We start from the raw sequence: 25,433 nt of genomic DNA on the forward strand, positions 1-25,433 counted from the left end.
CAGGTACATCTTTTGAAATGCCATTCCACTCAAATTGATCCCTGGTTCTTGCTGAAATCTCTGATCCGGGACTTAAGGGTGTGACTTCAAGGCAACTTTGATTTGCAATCATTTAAACATTTTGAGTTGTAAAGGAAACATATTGGGAAAGGTAAATTCAGTAACAATACATGTGTTAGAATAACGCTGCTTTGAAGATCAAGTGTTCTGTTATCTACATTTTTATGTGTTTAATGTATCTAGTCAATTCCGTTGGTGATTCACAACAGGATTATAATGGGGAAAAGAGCTCTGGGTTGAATGATTTACAGATTTTTGGTGCTCTAGTGCCACCTACTGCAATATTACTAACTATTGCTCTCCCTACATAATGAAGATACAGGGCACTTGTGTGGGGGGGAAAAATGTGTAGAACATTGTGTCCCCAGAAGGTTAAAGCCAAAATGTTTCTGTAATTAATAGAAACACTGAAAATATCACTGTGCTCCATTTTATTATACTTATTTGATGTATTTAATAGAATTTAAAGGAAAACTCTATGCAGTTCATTCTTTAGAAAAACTGAGGCTCTCTCTTTAATTGTCATACATCTTGACATGTGCTCACTTAATCCCTACTATTTTATGTAGTTTTCTTTACTTATTTGCCATCTCTTCACAGTATTGCTCATATATACAGTTTGCATACATCATAATCCTAATTTATTAATATAAGATAGTATTTGATATGTACTTATCATGCATTGGTTATTAAGTATTTTATGCAAAGATTCTGTTTTTACCAGACCTACTTACTTAAGTAACAGAAGATTGTTACTTTAAGTAACTCAGGAGCTAGGGTATAAAGAGCATAGGGCTGGATACATACATCAAACAACTGAGATAACTACATTGGCTCATTTGCTTTGATTGCTCAACCAGATTAATCTGTGACCATGTATTGCAGCTAAATGGATAGTACGTGAAATAATTAAATGTCTCACACGACTGATCTTTTTAGGTCTTTTGGTATGAAAATAAGGATTCATCCCAGGTGCTTCTACCTATGGTTTTAACAATATTCTGATGATGTCTGCATACATGAATTTAAACAGAAAGTCATTGCTCATGTAACTTAGGAAAAATTTCAAAATGCAGATAGTTTCTTCTAAGTATCTAAGCAATGTCATTTATCCTCTACCTTCATATGCAGAGACCATCTCTACGGAAGAATTTGTTAGTGCACTGATTGCCTTTGACTATCCCTTAGATATTCAGTATTTTTAACCAGGTGATTCATGTAGGTCACCTGTGTGCTCCTATTTTGAGATTCACAAATTTTTGTGATTTTTAAAAAAAAATTTAAAAAAGTTTACATTTAGATATTCAAATGGATACAGACTATGGAAATTAATGTCTTATTTCAAGTTGTACTGCTGATGTGGCTGCAAAGTACTTTGATTTGAATTTTGGAGTGATCTTTTCAATTTTTTTTTAAATTATAGTGATTCTATGAGGTTTTTTTGAGTAGTTAAAAATTTTCATGTCATGTATCATGTTGAATAAAAAAATCTTATTAATATTGAAAATATGCTTGTAGGGAATTTGTGGCCATGAGAACAAGTAATTTTGGTTTTATATTGAGTCTAAACAGGTAATGCTGAAGTCTTGGGATTTTCTTTAAAAAAGATGAAAGTGAGTGTGTGTGTGTGTGTTTGTGTGTGTGTGTGTGTGTGTGTTTGTGTGTGTGTGTAGGTATAGGTGTGTAGGTGCAAGCTTGAAACCTCATGTAAATAAAATTTTTTAAAAAAACATAAGCTACAGTATTTTAATATAGCAACTTGGTAGAAGAATTTAAAATTGCTTTCAGAGGTAAATGACTACACATGTAAATGTAAGTTCAATTTGAGAACACTTTATGGAAAGTATGCATGAACAAAGAAAGGAAAATATGTCAGAACTTAAGGAATTATTTTGTTTTCCAGGGATGTTAAATTTTTTTCTATTTGCATAAAAGATGAAAGGATTTGGGGAAATATTGAGTATTTAAACACATTTATGCCAGAAATATATATAATTCTATTCCCAAGCCTCAGAAGCTTTCACAGCTTCTCAAGAGGCCTGTGGATTGTAAATTTTTTAATACTTTTGTTTTTCACTATAGTTTTGTTGGCTTCCTGGTCATGAGAGTATCTTATAGTAAATAAGTTTAATAAATCTTTCATTTTTTCCTAATCTTTTTCTGTACCTTGTTTATAGAATTCATTCAGCAAATTATGATTGAATCTGAATATCCATTATCAGGGTCAAGTTTATTTTAGTATTTTTAATATTACCAGTAATGTACTCTGAAGGAAAATCCCGATTAAAATGCTTTTTAAAATTAACTTATGAGCTATTAATAAACACATTCTCGTAGAACCTAAGATAGTGTTAAAAGATTTTCCTTGCTATGAAGTCCAAATGAAAAAGAAAGCCTGTGAGGACAGAATTATGAGGGAAGAGGGAGGCCTCAGATTGAGAGTATGGCCTGCAGAGTCGAACAGGCTCAGACTCAACCCTGGGCTAGCATGCACTAGCCTTGCAAAGACACTTGAGTTTTCTGAGCTTCATGGGGTTTTTGCAATGCTTAAGATAAAAAAAAGAAAAGCAAAAGGCTTAGTACAGGGCATAGCATCCATTAAGCACTCAGTAACTATTAATGACTAATAATAATAACATAATACCATTTCTAGGTCTGTCTTTAAAAAAGATAAATCTCTATTTCAGTAATTTACTCCGTCCTCCTTTTCTGAACTTTGATTAAAATACTGTACATTACATAGTTTCTTTTAAAATGCATTGCATATGAACCGCTTGGAATTAAATTCATTTTTCTGAGGTATTTAACATAGATAAGGCCTAGTGAACAGTCTACTAGATGCAAACATTTCTAGCATACTTACTCTAATATTAAAATTTTTTTCTTTTAAAAATAGTTAACTACATATATTGCCCCAGCATTCATTTCCTCACTTTCATAGTAAACATTACAGCTTATATTTTCTTTTATAAAATATTCTATATCTTGATGCTACATATTTAAATGGCAGCAAACTAACAGGTCAGATCCCAAAAGTCTAATAGTCTGTGAAATAAGTGTTGGAGCTGGGACATGTCCATGGATTCCTCTTTTCTCTGTTACCAGATTTACTACCTGATTTCTTCTTTATTCATTGATCTGATGGCTTGTATCACTCTCAGGAAAAAATTAAACCTCCTTATCAGAACCACTAAAGCTTGCTCCTCACCTTTTCTCCTAAAGCTGTTATAGTCAGATCTGGTTGATTTCTACTCTGAATTTACTCATGTTCAAAACCATTCAACAATTAACTTATCCACCACTTACTATCTGGAAAATTCTTTAGTTATAGCTGCTGATCTTCCTCTTACAATGCTTGCTAATCTCCCACAGAAGGAATTTTAGTCATTAGTCTGAATCAGGTTCATCCATGAATTAAATGTCTTTGTAGGCTACTGGGTGTTGTGTCTCATGGAGCATAAACTTTTCCAGGGCAAGGACCACACCTTTGTCACATTCAATCTTCACATCTGATAGCATGACCTCAAAACAATGAATTCTTGTTGAACCCAACTGAACCAAATTAACTCATTTCAGGGTTCAAGGAGTTACATGTTGATATTAAGGAGTGTATAAAAATAATTTTAGACATTTAAAAGCACATCTCTTTCTCAGATAAAGAGAAATATATTGTTTGAAATGTATTAATACACTCAAAGCCACTTGAGTGTTTCAAATTTGGTGATATACTGTATCCTTTACCATACCATGAGGGATATTTTTCTATTCATTTACTACACGAGAATTATTCTTTAATGCTATACTAATACTTTATTTTTTATTACTACTTTTGCAAACCAATAGAATTCTAAGAACCTAAGAGGAAAAAAATATGAATAAGAGGAGAGAATAGGTGTTTAACAGAAAAAATAAAAATAACAATAATTTATATGGAAAAGAATAATAAAAAAAATTACTAAACATGAAGAGGGAAAAAATTACCCATAATCTATATAAAATAATAAAGTCATGTGCCACATAACAATGTTTTGGTCTACAGTGGACCAAATATACAACAGTGGCCCCACAATATTTTATCAACTAGTGATGCTATAGTGATATTAAATTGTGAAAGTACATTCCATCGTGTTTCACAAAGATGAAATCACCTAATGATGCATCTCTCAGAGCATGCACCCATTGCTAAGTAACGCAATGAGTGATCAGAATGAATGATCAAGAAAAAGTAGAGAAACATAATAAGAAAATACATATTTTAATAATTACACAGTACCCATCAGTTATACACATATACCACCAGCACGTGTACATAAAAATACATTTCATTCCAAGGCCTAAGCCACTGAGTGTTGATGAAGAATACTGTAGTTATACCCCTCTGGTGGCACCTCTGAGGGGGAGAGATGTTTTTAGATCAGTTTGTCCTCAGAAAATGATATCTCATGGTAGGAAGACATCTTAAATACTAGTCCATCCCTCATTCCATTTGATGCTTGGCTCCCTTTCACAATCTCAGTTAGATATCATTTGGAAACGAACTTAATATTCTTCTTGATTGTCATTCAGTAAGATAGGATAAACACATGTGCCTTTACTCTAGACTGAATGCAGCTTCTATTGTGCCAATAAAGCTGTTCTTTACAGCAATCTCACAATCTCCATGTTGAATCCAATTGTTCCAAGTAGATTCCCATGTTATTTGACTTAATTGGTTAGATTTGCTGGCCTTCTTCTTAATTTCCACTTAACTTCAGGATTCTGTTTTGGAGACTCTTTATTTTATGCAGTTTTGGGGATCTCCTTTGCCCTCATAGCTGCAATATCCAGCTATATGCTGAACTATAGTACCTGTCCAGGTGTATCTTGAGCTACCAACCTCTGCATTCAAATGCTACTGAAATTTTTTACATGGAATCTCAAGCTTATCAGATTCTCTTCTTTCATTTTCTTTTTCTTTCTTTTTTTAGTATACTGAAATTCTCCATGACCTATCTACTGTAATTCACTTTTATGTAAAACCATAAGTATGAGTGCTTTCTTTAACAGTCTCCCACATTCTTGCTCCCAAAGATTTCTAGTCTTGATGGCTACTTCCTAAGTGCTTCATGGACCCTTTCTTCTCCTGCTTTCTTTAAGAGTGCCATTTTCCTCATATTGTGTCTCTCATTTGCTTTCCTGTAGTCGTATGATTTTTTTTCTGTCTTCAATCTTGTCATCTGTTAATCCATTTTCCAATTCTCAAAAAGTTTGATCTTAATTTAAATGCTTCTTCATTACATCTACCTTCAAGACATCACTCCAGTGGCTATCCAAAGACTGTGAAACAAATCCCAAATTCTTATTCCTCTAACACTATGCCAACCACACATACACCTAGAGGTCATGACTTAAATGCATCCAGAAACCCCTAATGCCACTTCCAGCAGCTGGCCACCAACCTGAAAGTCTAAATAAGATGTTTCACCTATGTACTTCTATGGCACATTCTAAAACATGTGGAGAGAAAAAATAGTTTCAAAGAACTAAAAATACTGAAAATTGAAACTTTATAAATGTTCTAATATAAAGATGATGTGTAAATTTAAATTTGCCATAGACTTGCATGCATATGTAAACTGAAGTTTTTTAAAAGGTTTTTGTTTCCATTTTGTTGGGCAAATCTCAACTTCTCTCAGTGGTGGTAAGAATGAATCAATGTTTCTATTTTCTTCATTTTATGTTCTTATTTCAAAGGTTACATATTTAATATAGATATATTTTTATTATTCAAAATAATAATTTTAAGAACAAGTTTTATAATTCTGAATGATTCTTGACATTTACTTGTTCCATCCTGTTTATGAGATAGGTTTGATAAGTACCTCAACATATTATTAAGTTGTATATACATTATCATATATAAGCACTAACTTCTCTTAAAGTTGACAGTAAGTCACATGACAGGATTCTCATTACTTTTAAATATTTTAACATTACAAATAAATGAATTTAAGTTAGAATACAAATATTTGTTGTCTAAATGCGGGTTAAAAATTATCTGAGATATTGAAGAGAAGTCTAAACATAATTATGTTTATTTAAGAATTAATATTTTTAAAAATTTATAATTTATTAATATTTAAATTTTCACATATATTCTTAATAAACTATTAATTATTTGCATAATAATTCTTTAAGAGTAATTTGTCTTTTTCAAAGCATACAAAATCCTTGACTATTGAGATATTTTGTAATAATCATTTCAAATACTCAAATCACAACTGCATGAATGATCATAAAATCTGTCCAAATCTTGAGATAAATAAATTAAAAGAATAAAAATTCTACCAATAAATTAATATATGTTACACACAAAATAATTGAGAAATTAAATTGCAGGCAGTTAAAGATAAATCATGTAACTTAAATGTTATCATTATTGAAAATGTACTATTTATTTCCTGATTAAAAATACAATTGACAGTATTCACTGAGAAGTTATGTAAATCACTGATACAATTCTGACTTAATAATTGTAACACACAATTCTAAAGTTGGCACATTTGACATATTCTGAAAATTGGATAATTATAGGAATTATTTTTGTCATTAAACAAAAATTCTTTCCCAATAATGAAAACAAAATCTACTCCAACACTAATGAAAACACTCCCAAATCTGTGTAAGAAGTATTTTCTTTAAATTTTTTTATTTTTTATTTTTTTATTCTTTTAATTTTCAAAAGGTCTAATGGAATTTAGGTCCTTCCTGAATAACAGGTTGTGATTGATTTAGGACATCTTCTCAAATGAAAGTTAGCACCTCTTTCATAGACTATTAGGTTATGCTCAATCTTATTGACAACTGTTTTTGTAGAGAGATGGATATGTGGTAGAACAAGGTATCAGTGTTTAAAATGGTAGATGACTTGGTACCATTGTGAGGGAGCTTCCATTTTCTCTGTCCTGACTCTGCAGTCATAAATCTTCAAATGATAAAAACTGGTAAGTTAAAATTGTAACACATTATGCAAAAGAGAATGTTCTCTCCGTAATATTGTCAACAAGAATGTTAGCACTCGGAACCAATAATCTCATCAAAGAGATGGTTTGGAGACAAAGTGAAATTGGCAACTGAAGCATATTTCCTAATCTTAACTTTCTATTTGTGAAACTAGAGCTTAAGTATGTGCAAGGATATGGAGACTTCTATATGGGAGAACAGTTCTCTGAACACCAAGCTCCACATACCAGGAGTGAATTTGCTTTGTTGGAAGTAAAGTCTTTAGAAATGCCACTTTTCCGGGCTGGGGTTGTGGCTCAGTGGTAGAGTGCTCACCTAGCACATGTGAAGCCCTGGGCTCAATCCTCAGCACCACATAAAAATAAGTAAATAAAATAAAGGTATTGTGTCCAACTGCAACTAAAAAATAAATATTAAAAAAAAAAGAAATGCCACTCTTCAAAATCGCATAGCATTGTTTGTTATATTGGGTGTTTGGACTGATTCTCCTTCTAAAGTTTCCTTGTAATTCAAATCTAACAAAAGAGTGGGAGTGGATGCTAAAGAGAGTTTGTTGCAACATTTCTCTCAGAGCAAAAGGGATCATTGGAATCCTGCCAACACCAAAAGTTGATCTAACCTAAAAATAACACATGAATAGTTGCCATGTCTGAATTGTGAGCAAACATTGGTGAATAGAATATTAAGCTCAGTCCTTCCTCCCTCCCTTGCTCTCCTCTCCTCTTCACTTCTCTTTTCTTTTCCCTTACCTTCCTTCCCTTTTATTCAGTGAATAGTAGATAGGAAAATACTATGGTTAGGCTTTCAATTGGACTCCAAAGACTGGAAGTAGCTACTGGCTCATTGTTTCATTGGTTATGTTGGCAAATAATTATGAGTGAAAGTTTGTTACTAAATGGATTGAATTGTGAGTTACTTGGTTATATAATTCTAGATAGTGAATATTATCATTGGAAAATAACTCATGTAACAAGTGCACTAGGACTTTGGATTTCTGTAATCACAGAATAATTCTGTGATATTTCCCATGTATTTGCAGTTCAGTATGACTCAGATTGGTTTTATCCATATTTAGTGAAAATTTACTTTCAGCATTAATGGATGAAACTAGGGTTTCTTCCTGTCATTCCTATTTATATTTTCTTAATTTTCTAATCAGAAATATCTCAATTTTAGTTCTTTTTCTCATCTCCCCACTTCTTTTATAGTTTTCCCAATCTTTCCATCTTCCCATATTTATGCCGTTTTCTTTCACCTAACCTTTGAACTGAATTAATTTCAGTAATTGTGTAATATTTTAGTTTTGATTAATTGAATACTTGAAAATGTATAATTTTCTATTCAAAGAAATTAATACATGTTAAACAGAAAAATTAGAAAACATTAATTTCTAGAATTCCAGAAATCACATGTAAGTTTAAAAATAAGCAATTTGGTATATTTCCCTATTCTTTCATAAAGAAATAGATTTGTTCATTCAAAAACCACAGGCAAATTTAAAGGCCTTGCATATGCAGTGCTAATTTACCCTGAAGAAAATTGTTCCCAAGTGCACATACATATCAATTGTGCAGGTACTTATTTCACTATTAATTGGTCACTTTTCTCCTCTTTTTAAAGCAAATTTGAACTGTGGAAAATATTACTTCTGTACCTTAAATTGTGTTTCTTTTGTTATCATAAAGTTGAAGATATGTTGATATTTTCATAAATATGGGTCATTTGTATACCTATTTGTGAATTTTGTTTTGTTTTCCTTTACCCACACTTTTTTTTGCTTTGATTACATTTTATTTATTTTTTTAGAAATCTGTGTGTATCTAGAATTTTTGTCTTTTCTTTTTTCCTCTTGGAATCTTGTTTCTCCTGATAACCTTTTTCTGACTTTATCTTTCTCCTTCATTTTCATCTAAAAGTTTTTTAAAAATTTCCTTTAAGCATCTTTGCCCATTGTTCTCCATCCTTCTGAATCCAAATGCTTTGAAAAACCCAGAAATTTAATGGGAAGGCAGCAAAGGAAAGATGTTTTTAAGACCATTTTCCCCACTTCTATCTCTTGCTACTATTTTGTAGCTTGGTTTATTATCTAAGTCTGCATATTGTATTTCCGCATGCACTTGTATTTGCACTCACAACATGTCTATGACACACACGTGTGGCATACACATTATAATGGACTAGAGAGTTGGTATATTCAGGTGACTTTGTGTTTCAGGATGATTCATGTATTTATTTCTTCTTTTTTTCCATCTCCCATTAATATAGAAGGACTGAACATCACAGCAATTACCAGTGCTCTGCCTCCAACTAGCCCCTTACTGACTTCCACCACTACCCCCTCACTCGCAAGCATCTCTGAAAGAGAAAATGACTCATCAGAGACCACATCTTCTCCTAGTCCAGGTGATCCTTCAGCCAAGTCTCCCTGGACCCTTTGGATGATGCTAATGTTTTTGCTATGACAGGTTGACATAAAAATGTTCGTAACTGAAATATATTAGGGAAAACTTATCTGTTTAAAAATATTCTAAAGTAATCAAACAGCTTTTTTATGTGTGCAGTTTCTAAGGATGTATTTTATTCAAGTGCATAAAGTGTGGGAAATATTAAGTGTCTATAAAATATTGATTGACTAATGTCATGCATATGTGCCATTAGGAAGAGGGAAAGGGAGGGAGGAAAGGCCCCAAGTAAAATCAGGAGGGGGAAGTTTTTCCAGTGTCCTCCATCTCCACATTCAGCATCATTCTCTCCACTCACTCAGGTTTGCTGCAGCCCAGGACACATTGGAACTCCTTATCAGAGCTAAAGTAGAATCTTCCCACTCCTTTGTTCCATTCCATGTTCATATCATCAGAAAATTATTGAACATAGACAGTTTATTTTTAAAAATTTACTCTGAGGATTGTTACCTCAGTTTTGTTATGTGGGTTTCTCCTAAAGATATTTGCATTATTTAAAATTTATTTTAATTAACCCGAGTTGTAAGACCTGACAGTGTAATTTAAGGCAAAATATCATAGCAAAATATCAGATTGATGTGAGACGTACTTTTGCTCCTTAGAACATTCACATATCAATGATTCCATCTCACTTGATGGTCAATATTAAGTCTGCTAGTATATTCAGTACATAAGTCTACCAACAGGACAGTTGCCCATGTATTTCTGAAACAATGTGCTAAATGTCATTTTCTTAAGCAAACTGGTTTGTAGACATAATCTGATAAGAGACGAAGCTATGTGACTGCTTAGTAATAATGCCATTTATCTTAATTTGTAAAACAATATAACACAGTCACAGAAACTTTGTTTAGAGTATGTTGCAGTGTTTTGAGTACAAATACTGATGAAATATATTAATAAGTCATTAAATAAACGGATAATGTCTTCTTCAGCAATTACTGGCTGATATTTAATCTTTTCCTCCTGCCACCAATAGCAGAGAGGTGGCTAGAACCTATTGAAACATCTGAACTCATTGCCTGAAGTTTCTACAAAAGCAATGTGAGAATGGAGTTTCTGATGCTAGGTGGAACATTTCATTATAAGTTGTTATTTTGAGCCATGTCACAGAGAGTCTGCCATATTAAAGGTTCCATGTTTTACTTCACATACACACTAAAAGTCACACTTTTGAAACATTTCTGACTCTTTATTCCCACTTACTATCTTTTTTACCTGAACAATGTACAATCATAGATTTGCAGAGAGAGCATATAAGAAAAAAGATTTAAAATTGAAATAATTGGAAACAAGGATACATAATCTTAAAATACTAATTTATTTATTTTTTTAAAGAGAGAGTGAGAGAGGAGAGAGAGAGAGAGAGAGAATTTTTTAATATTTATTTTTTAGTTCTTGGCGGACACAACATCTTTGTTGGTATGTGGTGCTGAGGATCGAACCCTGGCCGCACGCATGCCAGGCGAGCGCGCTACCGCTTGAGCCACATCCCCAGCCCTTAAAATACTAATTTATTTTGGCAGTATTAATTTGATGGCAAATTTTGCTTGGAAAAGTGTCTTCTGCTTTCTAATAAAAGGACACATTTTATTATATAGAAAACAAACTTGCCATTAGGTGATATTTCAGTTATCTGCTACAACAAATTCAATATACACTATTTGATTTATGGTTATGATTGATTTATATTTTAGAATGCAGCCAATTTTTTCTTGCTCACTGATAAACTCAAGGAAAAATCCTTTAGTTCACTCTTCTAATGATATAATATGCACCATTCAAAATAGTTGCAATGTACACGAACTATGGTTACCTGAGTGTGTATGTGCACATGTGTATATAAGCAAACACTTGTTTAACTGGTTCTACCCTTCTCCTAGCAATAAATATTATCAATCAAGAGACATTAGTTTATTGGAGGAGCCCATTCTTATTCTGCCCACAAGGAAATGTTCCAGCATTCAGTTTGTAGTTGAAGGAGAATTTGAAATGATCATAGAAAGTTGAAAGTCACATAAACAATCTGGAAACGTGAATCCTCTAAGGCTTCTTCTAGCTAAAGGAGCCCCCAGGAATCTGGGGACTGGGAACACAGGTGTCATCTTCCTGCCAGGTGAGCTTCAAAATTGGCAGGCACATTTTAATAGATTGGGTCACTTCACAGTTTGGTAACTGTGATGGCAACTTGCTCCTTTTTAGTCTCTTAGTGTTTGGATTTTCTCCTGCAGTGGAGAAGACTGATGGAATGATCTCATTTTCTTGCCTAGGTGATCCAGTCTCACCGACGCCTGCCCCACCCACGCACACCGACTCGCAGGCGCCCTCTTCTGGAGGAACTGACCCGCAGACACTCAGCAGCACCGCTGTGCTTACCACACTCAGGGTTACTCTGAGCAGGCCTGATCCTTCAGGTTTGCGTGTCTTTTAGACTTGTACAAATATGAGGAGTACACGACAACTTCCTGTATTAAAGAAGGGTGTGAAAAAATTCAGCCACTTGTTCAATGTTTAGCACTTGCTCGTTGATATAGTTGGAATTTCGTAATTACCCACATAACACAGGACATTCTAACAGCTATGAAATAATAAAGAATGCAGATTGAGGCTACAGCAAAAAGGGCTGGGGAAGAGCCAGTTATTCATGATATTCTGTGTTTCTTTCTATTTTAGGCAGTTATTGTACAGTGAAACCTTGTTGCTAGTAATAAAGAATAATGAGTCTTTAAAACCTCAAATTCACAAACAATCATGAAGAACAGGTGATTGCTTGTTATTGATGAAAGGCACTAAAGAATGAAATTATATTTAAAAATTGAAAAAAAAGAAATACCTGCTTGTATTTTTCGACCAATTGTCCAGATTCTTTCATATTAAGCATCTTTATATTCATAACAACACAAAGTATTCTTGACCTATCTTTCCAAAAGTAGCGTCTAAATCCTATCATGGTGCCATTTTTTTTTTTTTTTGGTCCCACAGATAAAACAATCATGTCCCTTCTCAGGTCATAAGTCCACACATTCACATATGTAAATTGAGTGGCCTGAGTACTTGGATGTTAAAGAAATAACATCCAAGTACACCTGGTAGTAGAGTAGTGCTTCCTGGTACAATTCAAACATGGAAGTTAAGCACATAAACAACATAATTATTTATTTTGAAGGATTAATGCTGTCTTCTTGGCATGAAAATATTACAAGAAACCTACACATTTTAAAAAACTAGAAGAACTGTCCCCGCCTCCAGCCACATTCCACTTATGCCAGCTGCCAAGGGAACCACAATAGACTATTTGGTGCTTTCAGGAAATTCATAGACTCAGAAGTTGTAGAGGGGAAGAAATTGTAAAGTAACCAAAGAAAACTGACCCCTGGAGACTGGTTGTCACACATACTCGTCTACTCTGCCTTCATCAAAGAATCCTTCTTCTCATGGTGGCTAAATCCACTAATTAAAGATCCATTTTGAGGATTCAACTCGGTTAACTTGTAAATGCCATTCCTAAACTATGGCTGAGATTACCTACCTAAGGAGAGAAATGTGGCTTCCAATTGAGGAGGTAAAGCAGGGAATCTGGAGAAGTTGAAAACAGGGGGACCTCAGGACCGCATGGGGACAGGGGTTGCATGGGAGGAAAGAAGAGGCAAGTGAGAGAAGAGCAGGAAGGAAGGTGGAAGAAGGCTAGAGACAAACCTGGCTGCTTTCAAACTTTGCAGACTGCCAGTTCTAAGTCTAAATGAATTTTAAAAGTATAAATAAATAAACTTTCCTACTCCTCTGCAGCCCTTTTTGGGATCAAAAACTGATGAATTGATATTTATTCATTCTCTTTGGTGGCTTTAGTTAAATGTGGGTGTTTTGTAGACTCAACTAAGAACTTAAACTCAATTAGGAGGAAGATGTATTTCCAATTCCAAAAGAAGGAATGTGTTAAATTAGGGGCTGCAATCCATTAGCAATTGGAAGATGCCTGAATATGCACATTAAAGCCATTTGCAGAAAGTGCATATGTGTTTCACAGCCGAAATGCAGAGTCTCACTGCAAAGGGGCAAAATTTCATATCATTGAACTGATGACCCCAGGTATCCTCACTGAAATAACCAAACAAGCTCTGGAATAGGGGATAGCTCATGTTTCTTTTTTGCTTTTCCCATGATGACTTCCATAGCACTAGTCACATTGCAGTTCAGGATGTGATTTGTCTGCAGGAAGATTATAATGTACATTAAGTGCTTTGAAGCCTGACAAGGAAAAATCTTAACTGAGCACAATGTGAATCTTCTATAACACTAGATTCTATACTTATTATCTCATTGATTATTAGAAAATAAGGGAATTATTTCAGTATAATGTACCAATACTGTGTATTGGGTCGAAACCAATTTGATATTTTTCTGGTAAGGGAATTTACCCAGTGAAAGTAGAAGTGTAACCTTCAGCCAGAAAGAACTCTGAGCTCAGCTACTGAATAGGCAGGAGCCCATTGTTTCTATTTTAAGAAAATTAAAACTGAGCACCTGCATACAGAGATCCTTCCCTAGAGAGGTGCACTCATGCGAGGTTCTCAGCAGGTGCCAGGCCCTACTTCCTCCTGTGTCAACCTTAACACAGTCTTTTATATGCAGAGTTTCATTTTAGTCTTCGTGTTATCTGCATCACCAAGATAGCATCCCTCTCTGCTGCTCTAATGTATTTTCAATATTGCCTAAAGCAACTCTCAGCTAAAAAGCTTGGTCTCCCTGTGCTGTCCAAGCTACTTCCTGGGACTCCAAATATTTTTTAATTTGTAGCCTGATTACAAAGCTGCATAGGTTTCCAGTTGTCTGCCCCTAAGATTCATGTTTCCCACAAGCCCACATGCTTTTAGCACAGTTTTGCAGAATGCATATATTGTGATACAGCAGTTATGCCTGAATGCTCCTGCTCTGCCTTAGCTTCAGTAATCATATTTATGTGGGTTGTCTAACTACTGCCCTTGCGTGATAGGATCAAGTGACAGTGCTGATGGCCCTTCTGATTACAGGTGTCCCCGATGGGAGGAGACTAGTCAGCACCATTCCTGCAGACACAGCCTTCACTCCAGCAGTCACCCGCACACCTGCATACAACAGCTCTGCTGTCTTACCTGCACACACCTCCAACATCAGCACCACAGAGAACTCCTCAGGTTTGCCTATGATGTTGCAGGTGCTTTAGGCTACGGATAATGAAATAGAAACTGGAAACTGGAATGCATTTCTTGTATCACTCCAAATATTATTTGCAGGCTTTCTGATTTATAGAATTTTACATCTTTATACTAAATTAAGCACAAAAAACTTACCAGTAAGCTTTCTCTGGACATGTTTTTATTACTAAGATTATAAAGGTTTGTGGTGAAAAAGAATAGATAATGAATGGGCTTTCATGTCATCTAGCCCTGGGATCAAATTGAGCTTCTTCATTTTTCTAGCTGATTTTAGGACCAGTTGCTAGTATTTTCTGAATATTGATTCTCTCTTCTGTAAAAATGGATATAATAATACTCATTTCATGAGTTTGATATGAAAAACCGAATGTGCAAAAAAAGTCTGATATGCAATGGATATTACAAAAGGGTAACCAATCCCCTTAATATGGAAAATAAGGAGAGTTGTAATTGAAAGGAGAAAGAATCGTTTAAAGAGGATTACACGTCAGATAAGAATAAAACTAGAAGATGCATAATTTACTATCAACTTACATGATGTTTAGTTCAAATTACTTGAAATATTAATTATCTAAAAGGGTTTTCATAGGAAATCTTTGGTTCATTTGATTATTTCAAAAATAAGCAAGTGTCTGTTCAAACAAGGATTCCTAGAGCAAACATTTGATCAGCACATTATCTTTGCTAAAGAGTTTTCCCCCTCACCCTTTAATAGGACAAACTCATTAACTTTTATTCTTCTGTTCATGTCCTTATAGGTTCTGACAATACAACTCCAGGAGCCACTCCATTGAGCACTGCCCCTCCAACCACAACAGAAGGTGACAACCGTCCTCTCAGTCATGCAGTTGTGCTCTCACCACTACTGTGGATGTACTCACAGCCTGGTCTTCCATCTCTTTTTCCTGGGGCTGCTTTCTTTGCGATGTTCAACTTAGCATTCCACTCCTGAGAGCCATGGAATAACAGTTTAGTCCTGTATCCATTTGGCAGTGCAAGAACTGATGAGATCAGCATATAATCTTACTGTAATAGCCACCATACTGCAGTAATGCTCCCCACAAATTGTATGCTTTATGAAAACATATGAGAAATAACCATATCTATTAGAAATTCTTTCTCTAAGAGTGGGTTTAGGTATTAGTGTGGAAATGAATAATGCTGTCAGTAGAGCTCTCCTTTCTAAATGTTGGATAGGTAGCAGAGGATGGGTGGCAGTTTTGGTCAAGCAAAGTGCAGGCATGGGGGTCAATGGATAAGGCTTCTGGGGAATGCTCACAGCAATAGCGGTATCTGGATTGGCAAAAGCAGAGTCTGCAAGTCCACCATTCTCCCCCAAATTCTTCCAACTCTGAGAGAAGACCAGCAGAGATCTCTTACCATCCATGTATTGCATTTCTTCCCAACTCTTCAGTCAAATCATATGCTTACACAATATACTACTCAATTTGTTGAAAGAGAAATTTATTGTTCTCTTTGCAAAACCCTTTTTTTAAAAAAAGGAGCTTACAGAAGTTAAACTAAATAACAACACAGTCTTTAAGTATAATATGATTTTTAAAATCAAAGTATAAACTTCTCTCAATAAGCATTATAGCCATGAAAGTTAAGGTTTAGATTAGCAAAGGGGAAGAGGACCTTTAAAATATCTTTGGCAATGTGAGCATTTGACCATGTCATCATAATGCATTCAGATGTGTACCAAAGAGTCCTGGTATTTTTAAAAATACTTTTAGGTATAGATGGACACAATGCCTTTATTTTATTTACATATTTTCATGTGTGGAGGATAGAACCCAGTGCTCATTCATGCTAAGCAAGTGCTCCACTGCTGAGTCAGCCTTTAACCTTGTTTTTGTTGCAATTGTGTTTGGTGAATATTTTATAGAACTAGCTCATTACTTTCTAACATTTGGGGTTTGATATCAGAACATGGTACTAGGCAAACTCTCTATTGTATTAACATAACTAGATAGACTTTATAGTTCATGAAGTTAAAAAAACAAAAATATGAACTACTTTCCCCCAAAATGACTAGAGAAGCTAAAAAATTAAATTAAAAAAAATAATAATATCTTTTCTTTTCTTTTTTTATTACAGCTGCTACTACAACTGAAGTACCATCATGTGGTAAGTTTGTTTATTTAGAGGTAACCTACATCAGTGTGGAATAGCACTTTAATTATTTTCTTCTTCATTCTAAGATTTCAAGAAGAACCCCCGGCTCTAATTTCACATGAATTGACTAGCCCCAGATCTTGAGAGCCAGGATTCCTCAGGGGCAAGATGGTTAGATTTCACATTCAGCCCTGGTTTTGAGATCCAGGATTGTAAAGTTGATAGAAAACTTTGATGAAGCCTCTTAATTATAGTTAGTTATTTGTAAAATGGAATGATAGCAAGTTAACTTTGGAATGGAGCAAAGATAATAATAAGTGATTAATACTTTCAAAACATATTAAGAAGGAAAGAAGAAAAACAAGTCCATTTCTGATTCCCTCATCTCTCTGCCTTGCCAGGCCAGGGGACAGCTCAGTACACACATATGGAACAGTATGTCCATTCTTCTCTCATTTTCTTCCTCTTGTCCCAGCAGAAGCAAAGTCTTCACAGTCAGGTTCATCCTTACATTTACTTCTAAATCTCAGCACTGAAGCCACCACCTTCAGTAGCTTTCTATAGGCTGATCTTTATACTAAGTGTATACATTTGTTTCATGAATTTCTTTAGGTAATGCAACCTTTTATGTTCAGGTTTCTGTGAAACTCTCCCCTGGTATCATCCTCTACTTACACTTTTCTCTTCAGTAAGACAAAACTGCTTTTGCAAACACACAGGCTCCTGCCTTTGTGTCTCCTCCTGCTCTTTCTCTATACATCCAGTCCCACTCCATCCATATTCTCTGGCCCCTGTATTTGGTATTCTATCTTCCATTCATATTTTAAAACACAAATAGAGTCATCTTTTTTTGGAAATCCTGCACTATCCCTCCAATATGAACAGTTGTCTCTCTCTTCGCTCACAGATTATTCTTGCATAATCTTATTACAGACCTTTGCTTATCTCCTGCAATTGAATCTGTGTTTATCTTCATATTCAACTCTACATTTCTAAAAGTTGATTATGTCTGACTTCCTTTTGTATTTCTAGAGTTTGTGACAGTATCCTAAGCATAACAAGAATTTTTGTGAAATAAAAATGAGTGAATAGATTGATATTTGTTAAAAAGATAGTTTTTACCAGTCAATAGGAATTGTTGACATTAAATTAAATAAAAGTGTTTAGGAGATGTTTGTTATTATAAAAAAAAATTCAGTCAAGGATTGAATGAGGGCCTATGGTCTATAAATAATTAACATTCCACATATTTGGAGAAACAGAATTTATAACCACATTTTAGAAAGCAAGGGAAATTATAAATTAGAGGAAAATTGTCAGATTTGTGCCTCAATTCAATAAGTAATTATTGAGCTTTTTCTAATGATATTATGTATTGACCTGAATTTATGTCAATGTTCAAAATAAACTAGTTATGGTTTTCATGAAATTAATAGCCCCAATAGGAAGATAGAGATTAACACAGTAACCATCCGAATATAAATTTATAAGTCTTTGATAAATAAAGTAAAGGGAACTATTAAAGAGTGGTGTGGAGGCCCCTGATGTATTTCTTTTGTTTTTTTAATGTTTGTGGGGATATTTTGTTAGCAATTTGACATTTTTAAAAATAAGTATTAAGGAATTTGTATTTAATGTAGTTTTATTTATTTTATAAATAATAATCCATACTTTTATTTTCTTTCAGAGGAAATATTCAAGAACATCTCTGTGAATTATAAATATGACAAAAATAATAAATCATTTACAGCAGACCTGAATGTTACAGATGATGTGTTGTGTGACCTTAAAGATTGTAAATCAAAGTTGCAAGGTCTACGGGGATGTCACAATGATATTTTTAATCTATCACATACTTCATGTACTACTCCTTTTAAAGTGATAAAATTAGAAGTACCACCAGGTAAATATCAATTTATTTCTATTTGTATATTTATAAACACAGCATAGTTTGCATGTGTGTTCTAGTGGTCCCGGGAACTAGTCTGATGAGAGAACAGGGCTGAAGGAATTCAATTAGACAGTGAATGAATTGTATGTTCCCCTAATCCAGGAAAAATGATGAAGTCATACAAGCCTTCTCTTCATGTCTTGGGCCACCCCTTCTACTTCTTTTACAAAGAGGTCATGTAACTTAAATATGATTTATTCCACTGCCTGATTTTATATGTTTTCTCTTCTCTTATTTAATTCAAGTTATTATATATGCACATATATTTTATACATATGCATATTTAAGTTAAGGATTTGATGTGTATGGAAAGAACCAAAATAATTTCACAGTAGAGTTTCATTATGTTAGGACATCAAGCTGATTTTGTGAACTACACCACTGCTGGGAAAGAGAAATGACCTCAGGTGTCAAGCAGACTCCAGTGAAGTATTTCTTAGCAAAATATATATGGAAGAGTGATTGAAAGCCCAGACAGTTACTTAAAAATTCTCATGTCATTTAGTAAAGTGAAGATTATTGAGCAATTTATTAACATTTGAATATGTTATAATCTGATGTTTTTAAAAAATCCACTTAATTCATTCGTTTTCCCAAAACTACTGAAATAAAAAAATCAGTTGAATGCAGAAAATGACAATATTTAAAAATGCCTTCCTGACGGAAAACTTCAATATTTTGTGCAATAATAGTCATAATAAAAGTCAAAGAGTTCACAGAAAAATGAACATACAAATAAGAAAGCAAATGAAATATTTAAAAATATGCAAAACTGCAATTTTATCTCGACATTTTTAAGCTTTATTTTTAAACATAGCATAAATTCTAAATGAAACCCTACTGAAGTGTATGGTGTTCAAAAAATAATAAATACTATTTTTCATAAAGAATGATAAAAGTTTGAAGTGATAGATATAACTACCCTTACATTATCATTACACAACACATACATGTATCAAAACATCACATTGTACATCACAAATTAGTAAAATTATGTGTTAATTAAAAATAAAGGCAAACCATTAATAATAGTAATAATAATAATAATAATAATAATCAGGAAGTACCAAACCGTGAAGGTCATCAGGCTTTTTCAAAAGCCATACATATGCTTATCAAATCTTGACATGAATATAATTTTAGAGACTTTAGTTGGGAAATAATACAGATTGTAAAGTGTTAATCAGATCTATTTTTGTATCTTCTTGATAGATCCTGAAATGTTTGAGTTAGATGATTGCACACCAAAAGAAGCAGCAAATACTTCGATTTGTTTAAAATGGAGAGGAAAACCTGCTTGTGGTGAAGAGAAATTTAGATACGAATATCAATGTGGTAAGACTATAACATTGATCAGATAATTTTTTTAATGCTACAAAGTTTTTCTAGATACTGGTTAATTCTTTTTCTCCCCCTCCCCTGCGTATCTCTTGCCTTTTATTTATTTATTTACTTGGTTTATGAGATGTTTGAAGTCAAACAACTGTATTATTTATACTGCTCAATTTCACAAAATGGAGACTCACCCTGTAAGATCCATACTGACAAAGTAAAAGTTTATTAACTTAAATATTTTTCTTGGCAATTGCTATATACAAGGCATTGTTGACACGATTATACCCTGATAGAAAGGAAAAACTGATAGGGGATTGTAAGATTCAAGAGTTTACTGTGTCAAATTCCATCAAGAAAGTTCACACAGAAGGTCAAGAATACTTAATGATAATAATAGTTGTTATTATTATTGGAAAATAATTATAATGGCAAAACAGCAACTGCTTCTAGGCCCTTGGCATAAAGACCCCTGCCAAGCCATATTTGGTAAGACGGACAGATATGCACACACCCCCTCACACACACATGTGCACACAGAGGATGGTGTGCAGCATCTGCTGTCATCATGTTAAGGGAAAGGTGCCTGCTACAGTGTAAGCAGTGTGAGCACAGCCAGAGCAAACATGTGACAGATGGACAATTAAAAAACCGTCTGTCCAGGCAAAGGCTAACTAAGGTGCAATCTCCGTTCGGAACAGAGAATGCTGAGGCAAGGCTTCCTTCCATCATTGAATGAGGGATACTCTCAAATGAAGTTACTCTTGCTAAGTGTTTCCTTAAAAATGCAGTGTAGCAAAACCATTTTCAGGACCTTTGACTTACTATTTCAATCATTTGCATTGGTTTCCTAGCTAATTAATATATTATAGTCCCATAAATATGGTTTAAAAAAGAAAGTTAGATGTGATATATTTATGTACTCATATACAATAATTATTTCTTTCAGATAATTTGACATCTTCTGGGAAAGAAGCAATATTTGTAGACCTTTCTCCGAAAAAAAACTATAGTTGTATATCAAAAGTGTTCTATAATAACCAATCATATACTAATGACAGTAGATTTATTGAAACAGATTTTGGAAGTGAGTATGTTACTTATATTTATATGTAAAATTGCTTTCCCTTTTATGTTCTTATACAGAAAATAATGGAATTTTAGAGAACAATTTTTTATCACTTTTTAAAGTTGAACTTGAAAATAAATTACACAAGGCCCTAACTTCTGTCAGTTTATTTACTTGTTTATTTTTTCTGTTTAAAGCTGTAATAAGATCATATTGGAAACAGAACTGAAATAAGTAAAATGTTTTGTTTTCTCACTTGTCATTTCATTTTCCCTTCTTTTAATAGCACAGTTCTCTGTTTTGTATATTTCTGTACCTTCTGCCCCTCTGTCAAAGCCTGCCTCTATGACAGAAGTAAAATGAGCAAAGAAACTCACAAAGCACAGTAGTATATCTAAGTATCGATTGCAAAATAGTTATTATTGTTATCAAAGAACTGGCAATATAAGTCATAAGAAGATAATAATTCTTAATTAATAACTGAAGCGTGAGATTATGAAAATTAATAGCATTTAGGAGAATGGGTGAAAAGTGTTAAAATTTACACATTTATTTAGAACTATAAAGAATCCAATTAAATTCAGAATTTTCTAGAAAAATGCATTTATTATTTGTCTAACAATTTATGAGTAACCACCATAAGGAAAGTAAAAGAGATGGGACTGCCAACAAGCAGTAGAAGAGAATTATGGAATGAAGAGTTCTATGTGTCACAGAAGGAAGGGTGATATGGAGGAGCAAGAGGAGGAGGGGGAGGAAGAGCAAAAGAGGAGAAGGAAGAGCAGAAAGAGGCAGAGAACACAAGTAGAAAACCACAGGGAAGATAAATGTCACAATAGATCAAAAGTTACAATAAAAATGAGTGCTTTGCACAGATACTCAGATTTGAGTAAAGACCAATTTGGGGGAAATTCTGTAGCATTAAAAATGTTAAAGTGATTTTATTGGAATTTTTTCACTTTGGTATATGTTGAATGAAAGTCAATAAAAAGTGCCTATGAAACAAATGCAAAGATAACAAGGTTTAGAGTACATATTATTGAACAAGGGAACAAACAAAAACAGTAGGAATTCATTAATAAGTGTGAGTCCTGGCTTTTGAAAAGAATAATAAAATAGCTAATGTCCAGCAGAACAATCCTTCCTCCATGAATTGAATAAAACAATAAGAGTAAAAAGTATCATAGAAATTCTTTTTTTAATGTAAGAAATTCTGTAAGTTAGAAAACAACCTTGTATCCAATTTGAAAAGTTAGATAAAATGTATAATTTTCTAAAGGCTCTGATACATGAACATTTACTAGAAAGAATTAGGAAATTAGAATTAAAACTATACCAACTTATCTCTCTACTCACCTGTTTTCTTAATGGTCTGTTTAAAAAAAGAAAGAAAAGAAATGGTTGCTTTATAGGGGATGAGTATGTAGCTCAGTAGTATGTTTAGCATGTACATGTTTAGCATGTACAAAGTTCATTAAATATACTTTGTACATGTTTAGCATGTACAAAGTATATTTAATTCACAACATCTGGAAAAATAAATAAAAATAAAAAGGTAGCTTTACCAACAAGATCATCAAATATTCAAAAAACAGATAATTTTTATTCAAATACTCCACAGTATAGGGGAGGCATGGGAATGTCTCAATACCCTTTGATTATTCTTAGGATTTGGAATAGGCTTAGGATTAATGTAATGTGGGTATGAAACCTGGCCAGAGCTTAGACAACTGCAGGTCTGAATTTCCTTATTTCCTATGAAAATAGGAACTAAATAGTTAGTGGGCAATTAGCAAAATGGATTAAAAATAATATGACATTATTAAGAGTTATCCCAGTAATACGGAAATATATATGTATATATATATATATATATATATATAGAGAGAGAGAGAGAGAGAGAGAGATACATATATATATATATACACACATACATATATGTATATACTTATATATTATAGAATATATATTACAATAATATGTATTATATGTTATATAATATATTATATATTCTATAAGTATATGTAAAATATATATATTTCTGTATTACTGATGTGTGTGTGTGTGTGTGTGTGTGTGTGTGTGTGTGTGTATACATGGTTTGTGGTGAGTGTTCAACTTCATTCTTTTTGCATGTGACCATCTAGTTGCCCTATCTGGTTGCCCAATTGCTGAAATATCTTCTTTCTCCTATTGGATAGTCTTGCTATTTTTGTCAAAACTTTGGTGAACATAATGACAAGTGTTTTTCTTGACTCTTAGTTCTATTTATTGATTTATATATCTATCTTTATACCAGTACTAGACACTTACTATTGCTTTGTGATAAGTTTTTGAAACCAGAAAGTAGGAGTCATTCAAATTCATTCTTCTTCCCCAAGATTGTTTAGAATATATGGCAGCCCTTGAACTTCCAGATGAATTTTAGGATCAACTAACAGTCTTTACAAATAATCTTCCTGAAATTCTGACAATTGTGCTAAATCTAGACCAATTTGGGCCATATGGGTACATGACATGTTAGTCTTCTAGTCCATAAACTGATGTAGAGTGTCTTTCCCTTCATTTAGGTCTTTTAAAATTTATATCCAAAATGTTTTGTAGTCTGCAGATTTTGTATTTTTGTTGAATTTATTCCTAATTTAAGTCTTTTCCTGTTTATAATAGTATTGTTTTTTAAAATTTCATTTTCTGGGTATTCATTGATAATATATAGAAATAAAATAGATTTTACTCTATTAATTTTTCAATATGCCACTTTGCTAAACTTATTTATTAATTGTAATATTTTCAAGATTTTTGATGGAACCTACTAAAGTGATTCTAAATTCTGTATGGAAGCAATGGCTAAGGACTAATGGCTGAGGAAGCAATGGCTTAAATCCAGCTCTCCCTATAATCTCCCAAAATAATATAAACTACAGGAAGAGCAAATAAAACTACATAAAAACTATACCCTTAGCATTCTAGGAAAATGTAATACTTTTACATATTAAGAACTAAAATCGTTAGTCTTTATAAATCATTGTATTAAAATAGGAATCTTAGAAAACTATATTTATATTTAAGAAAAGGGCATAAGTATTTCTGTTGTGAAAAGAGTATCATTATAGAAAAAAAAGAACATTAACCTTTATCTCTGAACTAGCACAAAAATTCACTCAAAATGGTCTGTAGATCTAAAAGCTTAAACTATAAAAAATCTGACTAAAGACATAGGAGTATATCTTTTTGTCTTTAGTCTAGGCAAAGCTTTCCAAGGATTAAAAAAAATCAAGAATCATTAAAAAAATTGATAAACTTAGCTTCATCAAAATTGAACATTTCTCCCCTTTGAATGAAGAGATTAAAGGAAATAAAAAATCAAGCCATACTTTGTAAGGAAGTATCTACAATTGATGTTTTTCAACAAAGGAAGATTTTTTTTCAGAATGTATAGAGAGTTCTTTGAGCTATGAAATATGACATCAAATAGGACAGTTAAAAATGGGCAAACAGCCAGCCACCATGGCACATGCCTGTAATCCCAGAGGCTTGGGAGGCTGAAAAAAGAGGATTGTGAGTTCAAAGCCCAACTCAGCAACTTAGTGAGGCCCTAAGCAATTTCAGTGAAGCCCTGTCTCTAAACAAAATATAAAAGGGGCTGAGGGTGTGTCTCAGTGGTTTAGTGTCCCTGAGTTCAATCCCGGTACCAAAAAACAAAAGAAAAGAAAAAGAAAAAAGAAAAGCAAATGTTTTAAACATACACTTGGCGAAAAAAAAATACAAAATTGCCTAATACACACGTAAAACAATGATCAAAATCATTAACCATCTGCAAAATGCAAATCGAAGCAATAAGGTGAATATGATAGTTTACATCCACTAAAATTAAAAATACTGGCAATAGTAACTATTGATGAGGATGTGAAGTAATAATGACCCTTCAACATCACTTTAGATATTTACCAAAGAGGGAAAAATATATCTGCAAAACAAAGCAGATTCATTCAGAGTAGCCCAAAATCTAAAAATAACTCAAATATCATCTACTGCTGAATTATAGATAAATGTGACATACCTTTACAATGATATAAATACTGCTTGTATTAGTCACCTTTTCATCCTATAAGGAAATATTAATGTATCAATAGAAAAGGTTTATTTAGATCATGATTCTGGAAGTTCTTTTCCAAGATTGGGTGACCCCAGGCTTTGGGCCTCTAGTGGGGACACTGGATGGCAATCATGGGGAGTGCATCCTTGAG

General features: G+C 33.3%; 1 protein-coding gene across 3 annotated transcripts in view; it reads left to right on the plus strand.

Annotated features, from left to right (window-relative positions):
* Ptprc (protein tyrosine phosphatase receptor type C) overlaps window positions 1-25,433 on the plus strand; it is a 113,171-nt gene that overhangs the window by 45,016 nt on the left and 42,722 nt on the right. The window contains exons 3-9 of one of the 3 annotated variants that reach the window (XM_078022540.1): window positions 9,328-9,465; window positions 11,795-11,938; window positions 15,475-15,537; window positions 16,817-16,846; window positions 18,522-18,737; window positions 19,998-20,120; window positions 21,067-21,204. In XM_078022540.1, coding sequence (XP_077878666.1) covers window positions 9,328-9,465; window positions 11,795-11,938; window positions 15,475-15,537; window positions 16,817-16,846; window positions 18,522-18,737; window positions 19,998-20,120; window positions 21,067-21,204 — 852 coding nt within the window. The remainder of the gene's footprint in view (window positions 1-9,327; window positions 9,466-11,794; window positions 11,939-15,474; window positions 15,538-16,816; window positions 16,847-18,521; window positions 18,738-19,997; window positions 20,121-21,066; window positions 21,205-25,433) is intronic. The other 2 variants (XM_078022541.1, XM_078022542.1) reach the window with 2 other exon arrangements.

Source organism: Ictidomys tridecemlineatus, chromosome 10 (assembly GCF_052094955.1).
Source record: "Ictidomys tridecemlineatus isolate mIctTri1 chromosome 10, mIctTri1.hap1, whole genome shotgun sequence".
NCBI lineage: Eukaryota > Metazoa > Chordata > Mammalia > Rodentia > Sciuridae > Ictidomys > Ictidomys tridecemlineatus.